The 20454-nt window shown below is 36.7% G+C and overlaps 1 protein-coding gene across 2 annotated transcripts in view; it reads left to right on the forward strand.

Annotated features, from left to right (window-relative positions):
• Positions 1 to 20454, forward strand: part of LOC114655748 (aryl hydrocarbon receptor-like) — a 117805-nt gene that overhangs the window by 11729 nt on the left and 85622 nt on the right. For both annotated transcript variants that reach the window (XM_028806959.2, XM_028806960.2), the window contains exon 2: positions 16225 to 16412. In XM_028806959.2, coding sequence (XP_028662792.2) covers positions 16225 to 16412 — 188 coding nt within the window. The remainder of the gene's footprint in view (positions 1 to 16224; positions 16413 to 20454) is intronic.

Raw genomic sequence — 20454 nt, forward strand, 5'->3', positions numbered from 1 at the left:
GGACTATTGTGAAAGCTTGTAAAAAGGTAAACAATTATAAGAGTTAAAAAGTAATAAGCATTATGACATCTGTCGTCAAAGCATCTGAGCAGACGGGCAATATTCACCGAGGAGTTTTTTTTAACCTTTGGACTTTTTCTCTTTTCATGTTGTGTGAGTGAAACCATTGGCAATTTTTATGGTTTGGATGGACTTGTGGTTCTTGTTGAACCAGGAGGAGGTGCTTTCTTTTACTGAAGTAGTCCCAGAGGTGTTTTCCCTGAAGCTTATAAGTTTTTTTTTGTCCCTTCTTTGTTTTTGTGGCTGCTTGACACTTAGTAGATTACTACATAAACTAGGCAATACTTGATGAAGTTGTATTTTCTGAAATAACTCCTATTTACATTTTTATATACCAGGTAGTTACTGTCCAGAGCCACAAATTACACCAAATTAAAACTTTGTAGGTCCAGAAAGATCTCCTGAAGCATAAAAACAGCCTATAGGAATAAAATCTTGTTCAATTTTATTGCAACTCATCCCAGGGATGGAAGATCCTATATTTTGCAATAAAAATGGATAGATGATGATGAGAAGATGAGATAGTACATCAGTATTTTTCCTGTCTTGTAGGAGTTTCAAAGAAAACATATTATCCTGCTATTAGTAAAGCTCTGTGGCTACACACTGTGAAAATAGTTTAGGGAGAGACTGTTGAGATCCATTTTGTCTCTAAAGAGAGGTTTCATATTTGTATTAGCAGATCTTTTGGCTGTCTTGAGTCTGAAAGATTTCATAGGTCATCTGTTAAGTGCACCAATTACTTAATTTAAATACTAAGTGAATTAATCAAAATAGCAATCTACTGTAATTGTCTATGCCTTTAAGTTAGTTTTAATTGTGCCCATCATGAAATAACAACTGGGTCATTCCATGTCAAATCAACCAATTGCCCACGCACTGTGGACTGAAAAAATTCTGGAAAAATTACCAGGTGTACACATGTTAGTCAGGAGACATGCTGTAATTTTTTTTGATGTAAGATCAATACTTTCCAAGGTACAAATTTTATGTCATAAGTTTATAGCTTAAGAATTAAGGCACTGAGCAGGCTCAGACTTTGCATGCTGGTACATTAATTGGTATAGTATGTGGCAAAATTAAAAAATTTGTTCCAGATAAATGTGCATGGTCAAAGCAGTCCCTTGAAATTGACCAAAGTTTAATTTGTGTTTTTAGCTTAGCCATGTTTAGGCCTCAGAAACATGTATTTGTAATCAACACAGACTTTTGATTTTTTTTCCTTATTCAGATAACTATATAGGTTTTCTGAAAAAGCAATATGCAGAAAAGTAACTGTATCAGGGTTTGAACTACAGACTTCTCAAATCTAAAAAATCATTTTGGTTTTAATTTTCAGAGCAATGTAACAACATGTGGGAATGTGCAGATATTTTTTGAAATATTCTACATTGTCCCTTCTTTCTCAAAACACAAACCTTTCTTTTCTTATGCAAATTTTCCATGTTTATTTTCCATCCTAAACATAGGCTGAATGTATCATGTGTCAATAATGGCAATCATTGAGTTTTCAATCAGTATGTTATCAAAAATATCAAACTTTTTTTCATATCAAATGAAAATGTCTTATCTCATGTTGCTGAACAAAGAATGTAATTGTCCATTTCCAAAAGAGTACCTGGTACTCAAGAATATCACTGTTACATTCCTATCGAAGATGACAAATTCTAAATCAGCCTGGGTGTCTGGTGAAGACAGTCAATTGACTGTCTGTATATTCACCACTGAAGCAGCAGCTGGGATATCCTGCCCTCTCATGATCACACTCCTGATGGGTCAGAGGCATTATCTCATTAGACTAGTGTCCTATTGGAGGTTATGTTGGGTGAATGTATAATGAAAAATGTTGGACTGGTGTGATTCGTGACAAGAGGGAAGAGGAATCAAACATTCTGATATGTTTCATGCTCCCATACTATCCTGCACAGTCTTTCTATTGACCACCAAGAGATAATATTTGTTGGGTGCCATTATAGTGTGTCATTGCATTGCTTAGTGCACCTACAGCAGTCAATGAGAGGAAGTACCATCTTCATCTGTTACACACTGCACTTCGATTGAAACAGAAACAAAATGGGTCACATTCCTGCTACTGCAATACCAAGATGTTAACTTTTCATTATAACTACTGTTGTATTTAATGATAAATCAAGCAGCTGTTGTTCATGTGTTGTGCTTAATATGCCTTTGGTGATTTATCTTTTTACATTAATCCTTTTCTCAAGTTGGGCGGCACGGTGGCGCAGTGGTAGCGCTGCTGCCTCGCAGTAAGGAAACCTGGGTTCACTTCCCGGGACCTCTCTGCGTAGAGTTTGCATGTTCTCCCCGTGTCTGCGTGGGTTTCCTCCGGGTGCTCCGGTTTCCTCCCACAGTCCAAAGACATTCAGGTTAGGTGCATTGGCGATCCTAAATTGTCACTAGTTTGTGCTTGGTGTGTGGTAGTGTGTGCCCTGCAGTGTGCTGGCGCCCTGTCCGGGGATTTGTTCCTGCCTTGTGCCCTGTGCTGGCTGGGATTGGCTCCAGTAGACCCCAGTGACCCTGTAGTTAGGATGTAGCAGGTTGGAAAATGACTGACTGACTGACAATTCCCAAGAACTTGATGATTATTATTATTGATAAATGGTGAATTTAACCCATGTTTAGAATGGAAAATAAAAATGAAAGTTTCACATAAGAAAAATAAGACTTGTTTTTTGAGAAAGAAGTGAAAATGTAGGATACAGGAACAATAATTAAAAAAATGTCCGGACATTCTCACAGTGCATCAAGCTGGTCTGAACGTTAGACCCAAAATTATTTTTTTATATTTGAGAGGTCTGCTGGTCAAACCCTGAATCATTTTCTTGTTTGTCTATAACCTTTTGAAAAGCTCTGTGTTGGTATCTAAACATGGAAAAAATTCCAGCAGGCTGTATCAGTTAGAAGTATGCTTTCTGAAAGCATAAATACATCAAAGCCAAAGATGGAAAGTATTTTTTTTCCATTTTTGAAGGTCTGCTCTTATCAAGTGGTGTCATCTGGACCAGACATTTTGATTTTGTTATGTGTTATACATATAAAGGTACCAATATGCAAAATTTGAGCCGCTAGGTGGTTCAGTCATTGAGATATGTTTTTGTGAAATTGATGAAAAAATAAAGCTGTCAAATTTGACACCCCTCTCCCCTCACAAAATTGTCTGTATCTTGGAACGCACTGATCTTACATCAAAACAATTTTACAGGATTGTCTCCTGGATAACATGGGTACATCTGGTATTTTTTGAGACCAAAGTGTGTAGGATTTCTGGAAAATCAGTTGATTGGACATGGAATGACCCAGCTGAGAAGACAAACTCTTTGGTTTATGAGAAAACATAGGACAGAATAATCTTTGGAGGATAAAAGCAAAGGATTTACATCATTCGAGTGAAAGAATTGTTGGATATCGTATGTGTATTGATGCAATTATCCTTCCTACCGTTCATTACTGAGAAAGCTTAATCCAGTGAAGCATCATGAAGTGCTGGAGGTTGTCCTGGTGGTATTAGGTACAAGAAAGGAATCAACCACACCAGCCTGTTGCTTGGCATGCTGATACACACACACACACACTCACTCATGCTAGGCCAATTTAGAGTCTTCAGTTAACATAGCATGCACATATTGAGAATATAAAAGGAAAAACAGAGTACTCGGGGGGGGAAATAACCCTTCTGTCACACAAAAAGAGTATGTTTAATCGCTTACAGGTATACTTCATGCTCTTCTTTTTATATAACTGTGCTGCATTGCTTGTAGTTTATGTGTTGATTATATAGTACTGCTTTGTTAGTTTAATTGGGCTGGCATTATAATCTTGATTACTATACAAATTGCCTAATTATTGTGCCTGTTATTAATGTCACTTTATGAAATAAGGATTAATTATTAAGTGTAAAAAAGTATTCTAATAAATTACATTATTCTCAAACAAGAGATCTAGCAGCCATAGGGAAGCGCCAACACTCTGGCCGAAAAGTATAGTGGTTGATTTAAAATAACCACGTACCTGTCTGCCTATTTTGCCTAAGAATGAAAGGCTGTAGTTTTTATATTTAACAGTAGTATTTATTCAGTTATTACATGCACCTTTATATAATGAAATTCAGTTCAATGCAAATGGGGACATCCCTTACCATGACAACTGAGAAGAGTAGGGACAAGAAAGAACAACAGAAAAGGTAAAATGAACAAATGCAAATTTAAGTAGAGGGTATGGGATAGTGTCTGGAGATTGCAGTAACAAAGATGGTGGTGGGTAGACAGGAAAGAAAAAAACATTAGAAACAGAGTTCAAACATGAAATAAGGACATTTACTGTATTTAGCAGGATCAGTTTTGTAAAAAAAATATTTGTAAATATTCTGTTTTTTATGCTGACAAAGTTGTTGTGGAACTAACTGATGGTGCAAGAGCATGTGAGGTATATGGAAAACACTGATACTCAAGAGGACCAAGGTATTGCTTTGCTAGTCATGTGAAGAGGCTGCTGGGAGTCTCTGTACATGGGAAGTAAACAATACAGTGCTTATTGTACAGGACAGGAGCAGTACTGCTGCTTCAAGAAAAAAAAAACTTCCTATAAGCTGGCAGTCGTGGATTAAGAGCCATCTGAGCCTCATTTCTGCAGGATAATGTGTTGTAACATGCCATTATCTCTGTCAGATTTTAATGATCCTTTGCATTATTTAACATGAGTTCTCAAGTCCAGTACTGCTGTATGTGATATGTATTCACTGACTAGATGAATTTCAGATATACTTTAATTAATCAGGAAATTATATTGCTTAAAGATTTAAGCTATGTTAGTGTGACCTCAGTGACTGTTCTTTCACAGAGTTATTTACAGTGTTGATTACAGAGTTGGATGTTCTTGCTAAACAAAGCTGCAGATATTTAGGTCCACAATGTGAAAATACTGTCAGGCTGTTTTCCATTAAGGGTTATCCTGAATATACTCAGAATAAACATATTTCTCCCCAGATTTTTTCAGGTCTGTACAGTTAGTTTACTTTACATTTTGAGTGACATGATGATTCCTCATGTTTAGTCTTTAGGATTCAAATGATTTTGCAAGTTCTTTCAATGTTTATGTGGATTTTCACAAAGTACTGTGGTCTTGTCTTACATCTTAAAGACATGCATGCTGTGTTATTTGTCAACTGTAAACTGGCTTAGTTTTAGTGAAAGTGAGTGTACGTTTGAGCGTGAATTGCCATAAACTTGCAGCCAATCTAGAGTTGTTAGCTGTGTAATGGATGGTGCTTCAAGGAGAGGTCCCAGAATTATATAACCCTGAAATGAAATAAGTGAGTTTTGTAATTGAGTAATTGTGTTTGCATTTAATTTAAATGCTTAGAAATATGTAATGATTTTCAAAATAGGGGTGTTACTATATTTAGTTAGATTCCCCAAGAAAGCAAGGCAAAACAAATATTGAACATGAAGTGGAATGTGTCTTTGAAGTAGAGATGTCAGAAGAAGTCGATACCAAAGTCCTGAAAACGTAATGGTACCAGTTTTCTCACAGGGTCGGTAGTACTACACTCATGCATAACTGCAAATAGATTAACTATTTCATAAGGCATATTAATAGGTGAGAAAATCGTGAGTAAAAACTACATGTAATTGACAGCGGTGATGATACAGAAATGGCGGTGATGATACAGAAATGCATCAAAATGTGTCGAAAAGAAAAGAAGCAAAAGCCATGTCTGAAAATGCTTTGAGTTCAAAGCAGGAGAATGTCAGCGCACAACTTCAGGAATTGTACTTGTTACTTAAATAAAAAAGGCAAAACACGCACACACACATAGGCTCTTGTTATTTCCACTTTTATCCCATTATGCAATTAGTTCAGAAACAGGTTTAAGTGTGCTTTGAGAGTGAAAAACATTACTGATCAGATAAGTGTAATCATTAAACTTGTATTGTCAGGCAGTATGGTTTTTAAGTAGTATGTTTTTCAATAATTGGAGAGAAAATGTCAGGGATTGATTTATGTGCACATTCTAAGATGAATCAGGTAGTTCATGATGATATCATTCTTTATACTGTACACCCTATGCTGAAATCCTTCAAAGATTATGTACCCCACCATTTGTTACCTATACTTAAATGATAGTTGAGTAAATACTGTACTTGATGGATACACCAGTATTTTAAAGCTGTTGTCATGGTTAGTATTTATATACAGTATTTTATTGTATTACATAAAAAGACACAGTATTGTTCATTTCAATAATGGAGATATTTTAACAAAAAAAACATTGAATTGGATTTCTGTTTTTGCCATGGTGTCGAAAGATTTTGAGTATTGAAAAATTTCATTGGTATTTGTATTGATTACAACAATTCTGGTATTGTGATGTCATTTCTTTGCAAATTATTAATTATCCATTTTAGGCAGTAAAAGTGTAATGGGGAGAATGCAGAAACAAGGAGAACATGAAAACTACAGATTGGTATTGACATCGCTATAGGTGTGCGTCATCTATTACACATTGTGCTGCCTTTGTTATTAATCATATAGTTTAGAAAAGCTAAATATTGAACACATGTAGCCATGTCTTAAATGGAAACTGCAGAAAGTGCATCTGGATGATACAGACTAATTTCTGGGCTTCCATATACTGTAACTGGAATACATTATGTCATATCTGACTTCCCAGAGCTGTTCATGATGGAAATCATAATTATGATGAAAATGTATTGTACTGGTGGCAGTACTGTACTGGCAAATGTATTGTATTGGTAGCAGTTAGGAGACCTGGGTTTGCTTCCCGGGTCCTCCCTGCGTGGAGTTTGCATGTTCTCCCCGTGTTTGCGTGGGTTTCCTCCGGGTGCTCCGGTTTCCTCCCACAGTCCAAAGACATGCAGGTTAGGTGTATTGGTGATTCTAAGTTGTCCCTAGTGTGTGCCTGGTGTGCGGGTGTGTGTGTGTGTGTGTGCCCTGTGGTGGGCTGGCGCCCTGCCCGGGGTTTGTTTCCTGCCTTGCGCCCTGTGTTGGCTGGGATTGGCTCCAGCAGACCCCCGTGACCCTGTAGTTAGGATATAGCGGGTTGGATACTGGATGGATGGATGTATTGTACTGAAGTTCAAGTAGTCTGCCATAGTGGATCTATGCAACAGATAAAAACAAATGCACACTCTGAAGTGCACTGCTTTTTGTGGGGCACTAGAGGTATAGACAGTAAATTATACAAACAGTTGTGATAAACATGGGTTTGAATGGTCTCAGGTTGAACTGTTTATGGATGGACAATAAATTGAATATTAAAAACACTTTGTTAATCTATTATTTGCTTCTTGAAGACATGGGCTGAGGGACCCTGTTGAACCTATTTTTCAGCACTTTTAGCCATGAAAAGGACCTAACATATGACACACGAATGGTAGTGTGTGAAAATATGTACTTGTACCCTGAAATATAGTTTTACTTTATGCTCATTGTTTTCCAGGTTTTTCAGTCAATAAATGCACTGTTTTCTTGAATAATTTATCTCGCTGATGAGAAAGGTAAACTTGGCAATTATAAATACACTGTATATTACTAAGGTTGATGGTGCATCACAAACATTTATAGAAATAAAATGCACCACATTTTTCATTCCAACAGATGGCACATTACAAATATTAGCACTGCTGCTACGAATAATATACCAAATGTCATATAACTCTTCTTTGAGTGAATTATATCATATTAAAAGATTCCATAGGTTGGTTAAATAAGGGAAAGTTCTTTCACCTAAAAGAAGTAGATAATAGTGAATTCATTTTTGCATAGGTACTCATAGTATGTATTTGTTGTTGATTTATTCAGCATATTTTAATCCAATGTGTTTTTCATCTTATATTGGACAAAAAATTATGTAGGCTTGATCTGTTGAGTGTTCCTCTACGTCAAATAGTCTATTTTGTAAGCCATGTTAGTATATACAGTATTTCAGGTAGCGCAATTATTTTTAATATATCTCTAACTTTTGAAAAAGAGTTCTTTCTACTTGGCAACTTAGAAGGATCAGTAACCTCAGGGCTTAAGATTTATGTCTGAATTACTGGAATTTAAATTTTGACTTGTAACTGCAAGTGGGGTGGGATAATGCAAATTCTGTTATTGTCTGTTCACAGGCAAATCTAATACTACTGATCACGCCTTTACTTTATTGAAATCACAAAACAAAATATTTGTAGCTTGTGCTTTCTATTTAAAAAGTAGGCATAATACCAACATTAAGAGCTCTCTTTGGAAAGATGAATTTGTCTGATTCAGGCAAAGCAAATTCAATATCTGTACACACAGAAACACATTTAGTTAGCATTCTGGGCTTAGGTCAGGATTCATAGTAGCCCAGATGTTCTGGTAGGTATTTTAGAACATCACTGTTTTCTAGCGATTCTCCATAAGTGAACATACCCACTGAGTCACCTTGTATTTGCTGATTCATTGCAATCAGGACAGAGACAAGCCAAAACCAGACAAAATCCACAGGTGGGACCAAGGATGCCTTCAGGCCAGTTTTGTGCAAATAACTAATCGAAGTGAGGTAGGGGGTGATTGGTCATGTCCAAACCACAGTTTTTGCTATTTTTTGAGTTTTACACATTTCTTTTACAGAGGCTTTGTATTTGATTGCCATAATCAACACTATGAACTGAAATAAAACAATGTACATGTTGTCTTGAAATATCATGAGAGATTCATAGTTTAATTTGGCGCCAAGTTCTTTTTTAAATAACAGTTAAGAATGATGCTATTAAAGTTACTGGCTGTGCCTTTAGATATGAGCAGAAACATTGCTGACATTTTTCACTCAATTCTTTTCCTTTGTTAGGAGTGCCTGGAAATGAACAATAGTCATTTGTTATAATCTGACATGTGCTGGTAATGACTGCTTCTATTTACATCATGCCCTGACCTTTTCTAAATTATGGAATATTTGATCCATGTTGAAATGCTTATGCATTTTGAGACCCTATGAATATGCTGTAGGGGGTAATTGATCATCCACCCAGTACTCAGAAACTTCTGTTTGAATGAATAGGAGGTTAGATAGATAGATAGATAGATAGATAGATAGATAGATAGATAGATAGATAGATAGATAGATAGATAGATAGATAGATAGATAGATAGATAGATAGATAGATACTGTACTTTATTAATCCCCAAGGGGTTAACATCCTACTTTTAAGAAAGCTTATCTAAAAAATCCAGTGCAAGTTTTCTACAGTTTTCCATAAAATTTTCCTGTCATTAGTAAGAAGTAATAATTATCGCCACCTTCACATGGGAGACTAGACTTTCATTCCCAAAGGAAATGAGGATGTTTTATTCTTACAAAGTGTGTCCTAGCGACTTAACTAATTGGTTTATAAAACACAGAATTGCAGGGTTCTTTTTATGCCATTGTGTGACCCTGACCAAACAACTTCTTCTGTCTGGGCTCCATTTGTCAAAATATGCAAATGGATGGTGTCAGCTGTAAAACAGAAATACATAAGCCTAGCTTGGTTTCTCTTTCTGTTTGCCAGTAAACTGTACAAGTGCTATATCTCTGGGGGAAGGCTTCAAAGTGTTTCCAGCAGCTCAACATATGGTGTATTGGCAGTGCAGGTGATGGCAATTACTACTCATGACATAGCCTATGGTGTGTGGCTCACCCTGGATGGACAGTAGTACGCATCCAAGACTGGGCAGAATGAGAACATATCATGGTTGGTGTCAGCTTTGCAAGGAGTTAAGGACAAAGTATGTGTGAATAACCATATCCTTTCCTCTGCATAGCAATACTTTTATCAGTCCATTCACATTACACAGTATTTTATTTTTCTGTATCAATGCAGCTACCAATCTCAACACTGGAACTGACTTTGGGGAGCTGGGCAGGTGGATTGGCAATAGCTTACAATCCTGAGGTGTTGTATTTCTTCTGTACTATGGCACAACTGGCTCTAAACTTTGACCAACCAATTCTCATTCATTTGTGTAAACTCTTATTCTTCCTCCCTTCACCAGAAATAGAAGACTGCAGTAGCCTATAGAGCACTGGATCTTAATGAGTGAATTAGAAGCAGAGGGTAGGCATGATGAACTCCCTGTATTCTGAAGTGAGATTTGGATGAGTAACCAACATTATGCCACCAAGGGAAAGGAATAGGTAGTTTGAGAGCTGTTATTTAGCCATTGGGAATCTGTGTTCTGCCTTTTTGTTTTCCCATATTGGAATAAACTGATTGGGAAAATGTCTGATTGGATGCATAAACCTTTCCTAATCAAATATTTTACTGATCTTTTAGGATTGTTTGTGTGTTCTGCTTGATTGCTTTGAATTGCAAAAGTCTTCATTTATTTCACACATCACCAGTGGCATATGATCTTTATTTTATAATAACAGTTGTATGGTTTTACTTGTATTTCTTCTGTTAATCATTTCATTTTACTTAAAAGAAGAATCCCACCAGTTATTCCCAAGAACACTTACTGGAACATAAGAAAACTTTCTAGCATATAGATCTCAAAAAATCTCTAAATAGTAACTAATTAAGGATGAAGCTGTATGTGTCTAATAAAGTATTAAGAGTGCTTTCTTTTGTTAATGTTCTGTTTACATGACAGCCAAAGAGCAAATATAAAATTTAGGCAGTGCTGTGTAAAAACGACTTTTCTTTTCAGATGTTCATTTCAGTTATATTGTAACGCTTCTTTACAAGCCAGTTACACTGCACTCCTGTAATAGGATTATGTACTGATATTGTTGTAAAAATACAGGGAACAGAAGATCTCTCTGTTTTTTGGAAAGCTGTGTATAATAATAGAACATTTAGAAGTGCGATTTACAGACTAAATAATAATTGAAGGAAAAAAAAGTGGTTTGAAATTTTATATTTCAGTAGAAATGAAAAATCTTTCCATGATAGTTTCATGATCAAAAATGAAGAAAGATATATCTGGTGTATTTTGTTACAGGGCCCTGCTTTTGATTAAACAAAATAGAAAAAACAGTGGTGGAAACACAACTATTAACAGTTATGACACACCTTGATAAAAGTATGCAAAGAAAAAACTAAAAATGGCATATGCTCACACAAGAGGAAAAATAATTCAGAGGATTACTACCATGAATAAATAATTCCAGTTATTGGGCCTCTTTTGTCCTGTCACCTCTCCATCAAAATACTGTCACCCTCACTGTTATTCTTTCCACAGTTACTTATGTCATTGTCCTGATCTTTTAATCATAGCCCTGATCACATCAATGACATAATAGACTGGTCTAGTAACACAGAGGAAGTATATGAGACTCTTTCTTAGGAGACTGCATTCCTTTAATATGGATAATAACATAATTTACATATTTTATAACTTGTGATGATGAGTGTGATTTCCTAAGCTGTAATGTGCTGGGTCAGTACTTCAAGAGAGGCCTGCAGAATCAATGAGTTAATTAAAAATGCAGGCCAAGTTAAAGAATGCACTGTAATAGAGGAGAGATGAAAGATAAAGCTGATGGCCATTATGGATAATGCTATAATACACTATCATTAAATGCTTTTAGCCAACAAATCATTCAGCAGAAGTGTGTCAAGAAAAGCTACTAGGGCTTCTTCATATCTACAGCAATGCATTACTATGACTGCCCTGTTATCATTAGTCAAGTCAGAGGTTTTTTGTTCTTTATTGTAATCCTTGTGTGTATGTTTGAGGGGAAGTTTTTTTACAATATTTTTATCTATCCATCTATCCATCTATCTATCTATCTATCTATCTATCTATCTATCTATCTATCTATCTATCTATCTATCTATCAGAATCATCTCACCTTGGATCGAAACCTATTTTATTTGATCATTGTTTATCTTCATGGTAGACATCTGGATATCATTAGATATTCAATCATTTCCATGCGTACTGTATGTTTCATAAATCTTCCTGTAGAACAACTCAGAATGGCCACCTGTTCTGTGTGTTATGTGGAGACAGTCTCTAACTGTATACATTTAGACTCAGCCTGACAAAACTGCATGGAGCTATCATGTGGATTCCAAACCTGGAAGATGAAAGGCAGACCCAGTTGGATGACAGGGATGAGTGGGATGGATGCAATCGGGTTTTTATACATACTGCTAGTAACTGAGGTGCCAGATCAGTGCAGTTACTATGAAACCAAGTCTATGTACAGAATATTTCGAAAGACAGCAAAAAATAAAATTACCTACTCTGTTACAGTTTATTAAAATGTTTTTCTGATTTTTTTGTCTATGTATAATGGATACAGGAAGAAACATCTGATTGAATAGAATGAGAGGAGAAATAAGACACATAATCACAGACAGCATTATCTGTATATAGCAAGCATTCAAATTAAGTAACTGAACTCAACAAAAACCTGCAACTACTGCTACATTAAGTTTAGAATGCTTTGCTTGCTTGTTCACCCTTTTATGTAAATAGAATTTAACAAAAGTGTAAAAGTTTTGCAGTGGCCACATACTTCTGGCATTATCTACCTTCTAACAAGAAACTGAAAATATGTTTTTAGTAAATAAGCTAGCTAGTAAATGTATCTGTATTAAAATGTACCTCAAAAACAGTAAATTTAAATGATGCCTTAAGAATTTACTGATTTTATTGAATAGATGTATTTAGTGTAGCAGTTGGGGGCGCTAGAACTCCCTTGAACCCTCAGATACCACTCCAAACACCAGGTAAAACTCCAATTATTATTTATTATATAATACTGTGCACAAAGCACCCTCCACTCCACACAACACATGCAATACTGTCTAATCAATACAATAATCAATTCACCAATCCTCCTCTCCCATACGCGTTGCCACCCTTCCACCCAGCTCAGCTCCATGTCTGGGATTTCCCATAGTCCTTTTATAGTCCTTGACCGGGAAGTGTTTCGCCCTGTCTGTCCACGTGACTAGGAACACTTCCAGGTCATATAACAACTCCATTTCTTCACCCCGGAAGCACGCCGTTCCTTACGGTCATGTGTTCCTGACGGACTTCTGGGTTATAGGGTACATAGCAGTCTGAGAGCCTCCCCACAGCGGCTCTCGGTGGCCCCCATGGTATCCAGCAGGGCTGCACATACAAACTACAAGGTCCATAAGGCCCTGCTGGGATTCGTGGAACCTCCATGCTGTTGGGAGAGCTCCACCTGGCGGCCTGGAGGTGTTGGCCGGAATATATGGCCGGCAATCCCTCACATTAGTAAGGTTACACCCAATACTGCATAATACTTTAATTGATTGTCCCTGCTTATTATAATTCCTATAGTCAAATAAAGAAGGTGGCACAAAGGTGGTATTTTAAAAATAACATTCTTAATTGGTAACTGAATTGGGCCCTACAATAACTGAAGATTATACTTTTAATAACTTGTTAAAAAGATTTAAAACATGATGTTAAACGAATGGGTTAGTGTTTTTTTAATATAACGGTATAACATAACATTTTCAGAACTCCTTGATCCAATATAGGATTGCAGGGGACCAGAGCCAATGTGTGTACTGCCATGGCAAGTATATTATTAATTAATAATGAAATTTTCCAGATTTCATTTTCAATAAAACTAGGGGGCTTTGCTTGCCAACCCCCCTGCCTACACTACGCACCAGCCACTTCGCATCTCAGCTGCTCACGCATGTGGATTTCACTTTCACCAAACAACAAATCTTTTAATTCTTGCAGATATGCCTCTTCACTGGGAAGAAACACTACTTTTCCCTGATGGCAACACGAATTAGATGATCTACAAGTCTCCGACTTAAAGTTTAAATCCGAACAATATATTCGATCTCTTTTCGCTGTTCCGTTATTTCATCGAGCAATAATTTCTGTTTGTTTGTGCTAATGCGATCTTTACTATCATTTTTTGAGACTTTCGAATTTTAGTACTTTCATTATCTCTAACCTGCTCTGCATGTGTATCGCGACAACATTTGTAAACCTCTTTATGATGTTCTACTTTATCAGCTACTCTTTGTCTTTTATTTCTGGCGTGGTTAAATCTCTTGGCACAAAGTCTCATCTCGGGGGACTTGAAAGTATCTCTCTGAAAAAGTCACGTCTCATCCCAGGCTAAAAAGTCTTGTATCGTCCCAGGATTTTTTTATATAATAGAGATAAAAGACATATGCAGAATTTCATATTAATTTGCTACATTGATGTGTAAAATGTGACATTGTTTATATCTACAATATGTCTGTTGGTCAGCAAGTCAATTAGTGAATCATTATATAGCACCATAAACAGCATCTGAAGGCTAACAAAATTACAACACAATATCAAAAGTAACAATTAAAAAGTATATTACAAATTATTGTACACATACAAAAAAATGCATTTTTGGTAAAAATTAGCAGAAGCCTGGTAGTTTATCTAGCAGATTTTACAGCAGATGGCGAATAAACATGTACAAATCCAGGATAGCCATGGGGTGTAAAATGTGAGTTTCTTTCAGATTTAACACATAAGAGAAGGTTGAAAAAAGGGAGAGAACATCATCAAAACTTAACAACTAAAACACCTTGTGGCCTCTCTGGGAATGCCTAATTGAATTCAGCTCTACTGCTGTCTGAAGTGAGGATTACTTGCCAAAAACTACCCTCTCTTATATTCCTTCTGCCAGTTGAGCACTTGCCCCAGCCTCTGACTAGACTCAACAGATTCTTTATTATGAGATGGCTTTGAGTCACTTCCCAGGGTCAATTCTGGCTAAGCCTGGAATTATAAATGGAGTCAGTAGTAGGTTATTTGAATTATGTGTATGACCAACTAATCTCCTGTTTTAGTTAGTCTTTACTCCTATCTCTTGCAGAGTTATTTCTGTAGAGCTTCTTCCTGAATTATTGCTTTGACTGAAATCAAAGTGCCCCAACTCCCATTGTTTCTGAAAACATCATGTAGCATGACATCTGTATTATTTTGCTGTCTCCCAAATATAGTAGATGACCCCGGGTCACCTTGGTCTATGCAGGTTAGCAAAATGTAAAATCTACAGAACTTGAACTTGAAGCTCAGTTCCATATTAAACATCCATAGGAAGCCATAGGAACCCTAAAAGCTATCTACCCTCAAAAGAGTGTATTTATTTCACTAATGCACCTTTTTTCAGAAACTGCATTAAGGTCTGTGTGAAAATAACATATAATGCAAATTAGCTAATTTTTGATTTATTTTATGTTCACTGCATAACAGTTGAATAGGATGCCATGGCCACTAACTTTACTAAATAACTGAAGGAACTTGGTTTTTGTCTCTATTTAAAGGAAACTGATATTTTCTATGTCTCAGTTAAACCAGCAGCCTCACACGAGGGAGATTTCCTAGCGTGTGAGCACTAGTGGTTACTATAGCAACTGGAAAAACGCTAAAGCAGTGACTCAGCAGCATTGAAGTGTGATTTTAATTTACTTTGTTCCAGCAACAAGATAATGATCTCTGCAATAAAACTACAGTCTCCAAGTTCTATAGGTGAACTGTGTTATTCAGGAGAACTATGTTAAATGCACAGAATCTGGACATATTGACCTAATTCATCAATGTAAATGTTGGCTTTGATACCCCTATGGTACAAAACTGGGTAGTGAAAGGATGTCTTCCACAGGCTGTAGCAGTTCAAGTTTTTATAATGGGGTGCCTGTAAGCTACATTAATGAGATAGCTTTAGCTAACATTCATCCAGATTCTTACTAACTTCTGTCCTGTCCTATCCTCCCTCACAACCATTTGTTTAGTCTATGTACCTAATAAAGCTCTTGACATATATGGTGTATTATTTCAGTCCCTTTTCTGATACCAAAACAGCTCTGGGATGTGTTATTATGAATTCTTATTTTTATCAGTGTCTGTCTGTGTCTCAAGGATAAAGTGTTGCGGTCATATAACTCTTTGTAGTGTTCACTGTCTAGGGTTTTACAGTACATTATGGGAGCTGAATAAAAAGGTGAGGGCTAATTAATGAAGAAATGAATAAATAAGTTACCATAAGTATTTCTAGTTGCATATTATTGAGGAAGATCTAAATTAATTGTTTCAAAATGTCTTTGACTGATCTAATTGCAGTGTATACTGAAAAATGAAGCTTTGTTATATTAAAGTCAATACTTTTTATTTCTTACATGGCAGATGTACTGCACCTCGTCCAGAAGGTGCCAAATCCAACCCATCCAAACGCCACAGAGACCGTTTGAACTGTGAACTAGACAAGCTGACCAGTCTGCTTCCCTACCCTGAAGATGTGCGGGCACGTCTTGACAAGCTGTCTGTGCTGCGCCTCAGTGTTGGATACTTAAAAGTCAAAAGCTTCTTCAATGGTAAATAATTTGTCCCTGTTTTTATTACATTCCTTTGGGAAAAGTTCTAATATATTTTGCTGATATGATGGCTAGACTGTAACATAGGGATTTGACGCATCTATAAAATTTTTTTTTTTTTTAAATTTTATTTATTAATTTTATTGTAATCATTCCATACAAATAGATCAATTTATAGCAAAAAAAATTGAAGACAAATCAAACTACTCCCCTGAGAAGGAGAGCTTAGCCAAAGAAGAATTGCTTAGGGCTTTTTAATAAGGCAACAATAAACAAAAGAAAGGGAAGAAATATATATAGGTAAATAAAAAAAAATGGAGAAGGGAATTAAATGCGGTAATAGTTATTTCTCTTATTCTAAAATAATATTGATTAGATCCTGCCAGGTTTTTAAAAAATTCTGTACAGATCCTCTAACTGAGAATTTGATTTTTTCCAGATTTCAAATAATATAAAACATCGGTTTCCCACTGACTTATCAGAGGAGAGTTAGGATTCTTCCAATTTAACAAAATAAGTCTGCGTGCCAAAAGTGTAGTGAATGCAATCACCGTTTGCTTGTCCTTCTCCATTTCAAGTCCATCTGGAAGAACACCGAACACAGCTGTTAATGGGTTAGGAGGGATTGTGACACCAAGGCTGTCTGAAAGGCACTTAAAAATTTTGGTCCAAAATGATGTTAGTTTGGTGCAGGCCCAAAACATGTGACCCAGTGAGGCAGGAGCTTGGTTGCAGCATTCGCAGGTTGGATCTTGCCCTGGAAACATTTTGGACAGTTTTAAGCGAGACAGATGAGCTCGATATATAATTTTTAGTTGAATAATTCTATGCTTTGCGCATATGGAGCTCGAGTGAATTCTCTGCTTTGCTACCTTCCACTCCTTTTCTGATATATTGATTAAGAGATCTTCTTCCCAATGTTCTCTTGGGTCTTGAAAGGTAGGGACTCTAATAAGATTTTATATAATGCGGAAATGGTGTTTAATTCATCGAAATTGAGCAGTATTTTTTCCAGCATGGTGGAGGGTACGAGGTAAGGAAAATCAGGCAGTTTCTGTTTAACAAAATTTCTAATTTGAAGATGGTGAAAGAAATGTGTAGCTGGGAGGTTGAATTTGAAACGTAATTGTTCAAAAGATGCAAAAATGTTGTCTATATAAAGATCTCTGAGCATTTTAATCCCAAAACTTTTCCAGGTATTAAAAACTGCATATGTTTTCGAGGGTTGAAAGAGGTGGTTCTCTTGCAGAGTTGCCACGGATAAAAGATTTTCCATCTTAAAATGCTTTCTAAGTTGGTTCCATATTCTGAGTGAGTAAAGCACAATTCGGTTATTAGTATATTTGTGATAACTTACATTTATTGGAGCGCAGAGCAGGGAGTATAAAGAAGTACTACAGAATTTTACTTCTATTGCGAACCAAGCCTGTGTATGTTCATTTTTTTGTGTTCAGGTTTTTATGGCTTGTATGTTTGCTGCCCAGTAAAAAGCCATGCCACCTTCTGCCTGAGGTCTTTGTAGGGTCGCTCTTCGGATACGTGGGTGTTTTGAGTTCCAAATGAATGAGGTTATTGTTGAATCTAATTGCTTAAAAAATTATTTATTGATATATATTGGAATGTTTTGAAATAAAAAAAGAAGTTTAGAAAGGATATTCATCTTAACAACGTTAATTCTTACGGCCAGAGTGAGATGAAGGGTTGACCATCTATGCAAGTCTTGCTTAATTTTTTCCATACAGACGGCAAAATTTTGTTGATAAAGAGCTTTATGTTTACTTGTGATATTTACCCCTAGGTATTTAAACTGATCTGCTATGGTAAAAGGTAGGGTGTCCAACCTAATATTATATGCTTGTGAATTCACTGGAAAGAGTATACTTTTATTCAGATTAATTCTAAGACCAGATATCTTTTGAAATTCTGTGAGTGCTGTTAAAACTCCAGGCACAGTGTTTTCTGGGTCTGATATACAGTAATCCCTCCTCCATCGCGGGGGTTGCGTTCCAGAGCCACCCGCGAAATAAGAAAATCCGCGAAGTAGAAACCATATGTTTATATGGTTATTTTTATATTGTCATGCTTGGGTCACAGATTTGCGTAGAAACACAGGAGGTTGTAGAGAGACAGGAACGTTATTCAAACACTGCAAACAAACATTTGTCTCTTTTTCAAAAGTTTAAACTGTGCTCCATGACAAGACAGAGATGACAGTTCTGTCTCACAATTAAAAGAATGCAAACATATCTTCCTCTTCAAAGGAGTGTGCGTCAGGAGCAGAGACTGTCATAAAGACAGAGAAAGCAAACAAATCAATAGGGCTGTTAAGCTTTTAAGTATGCGAAGCACCGCGGCACAAAGCTGTTGAAGGCGGCAGCTCACACCCCCTCCGTCAGGAGCAGGGAGAGAGAGAGAGAGATAGAGAGAGACAGAGAAAAACAAACATGCAAAAATCAATACGTGCCCTTCGAGCTTTTAAGTATGCGAAGCACCGTGCAGCATGTCGCTTCACTAAGCAGCTGCACAGAAGGTAGCAACGTGAAGATAATCTTTCAGCATTTTTAGACGAGCGTCCATATCGTCTAGGTGTGCGAACAGCCCCCCTGCTCACACCCCCTACGTCAGGATCAGAGAAAGTGCAAGAGAGAGAAAGAGAAAAGTAAGTTGGGTAGCTTCTCAGCCATCTGCCAATAACGTCCCTTGTATGAAATCAACTGGGCAAACCAACTGAGGAAGCATGTACCAGAAATTAAAAGACCCATTGTCCTCAGAAATCCGCGAACCAGCAAAAAATCCGCGATATATATTTAAATATGCTTACATATAAAATCCGCGATAGAGTGAAGCCGCGAAAGGCGAAGCGCGATATAGCGAGGGATCACTGTATATAAAGCCATATCATCTGCATATAGAGAAATTTTCTGTTCCGGTCCTTCTCTGATAATCCCCTTTATCTGATAAGAATTTCGACAGTGAACCGCCAGTGGTTCAATGGCGATTGCAAACAGCAGTGGTGACAAGGGACATCCTTGTCTGGTACCACGTTCTAGCTTAAAGTAGTCTGAACAAATGTTGTTAATACAAACTGAAGCTTCTGGATTGGTATACAGTAGTTTGATCCATTCACAAATATTCGGGCCAAACCCAAATTTCTCCAATGCAGTGAAAAGGTATATCCATTCAATCATATCAAATGCTTTTTCTGCGTCTAATGATAGTAATATCTCTGGGGTGTTTGATTTTGCTGGTGAATATATAACATTAAACAAGCGTTGGAGATTGGAAGATAGGTGTCGGCCTTTAATAAATCCAGTTTGATCCTGTGATATTACCGAGGGCAGCACTTTCTCCATCCTTCAAGCTAGAATTTTTGAGTGTATTTTAACATCACTATTCAGGAGTGAAATTGGTCTGTATGATGCACATTGTAACAAGTCCTTATTTTGTTTAGGAAAGACGGTGATTAATGCTTGACAAAATGTTTGAGGTAGTATTTGGTTGTCTCTAGCTTCTGTAAATGTAGCCAATAGGAGGGGAGCTAGCTGAGTGGAGAATTTCTTATAAAATTCTACGGGGTAACCATCAGGGCCTGCTGATTTCCCGCTTTGAAGTGACTTTATAGCATCTAGTAATTCTGTTAGCGTCAGAGGTTTATCCAGTTCCTCAGCACTTAAAGCATCTATCTGTGGTGTCTGTAATGTATCCAGAAATGCATTAGATTGTGTGTTGTCCTCTTTGAACTCAGTAGAATATAAGGATTTATAATAATCTCTAAATGCGTGCATTATATTTTTATGGTCAATGACTTCTTCTCCATTCGTGTTGGTGATTACTGGTATTGCATTGCGAACTTCTTGTTTGTGAATTTGTTGAGCTAAAAGCTTATTAGCTTTCTCTCCGTGTTCATAGTAATGATGTCTTGACTTATAAATAAGTTGTTCAGTTTCTTTAGTTGTTAAGATGTTGAGTTCTGTATGCAGGGCCTGCCTTTTCCTGTGAAGAGCTTCACTTGGACGCCTGGCTTGTTCTTCATCTATTCTAG

This window comes from Erpetoichthys calabaricus, chromosome 8, assembly GCF_900747795.2.
Source record: "Erpetoichthys calabaricus chromosome 8, fErpCal1.3, whole genome shotgun sequence".
NCBI classification, from domain to species: domain Eukaryota; kingdom Metazoa; phylum Chordata; class Cladistia; order Polypteriformes; family Polypteridae; genus Erpetoichthys; species Erpetoichthys calabaricus.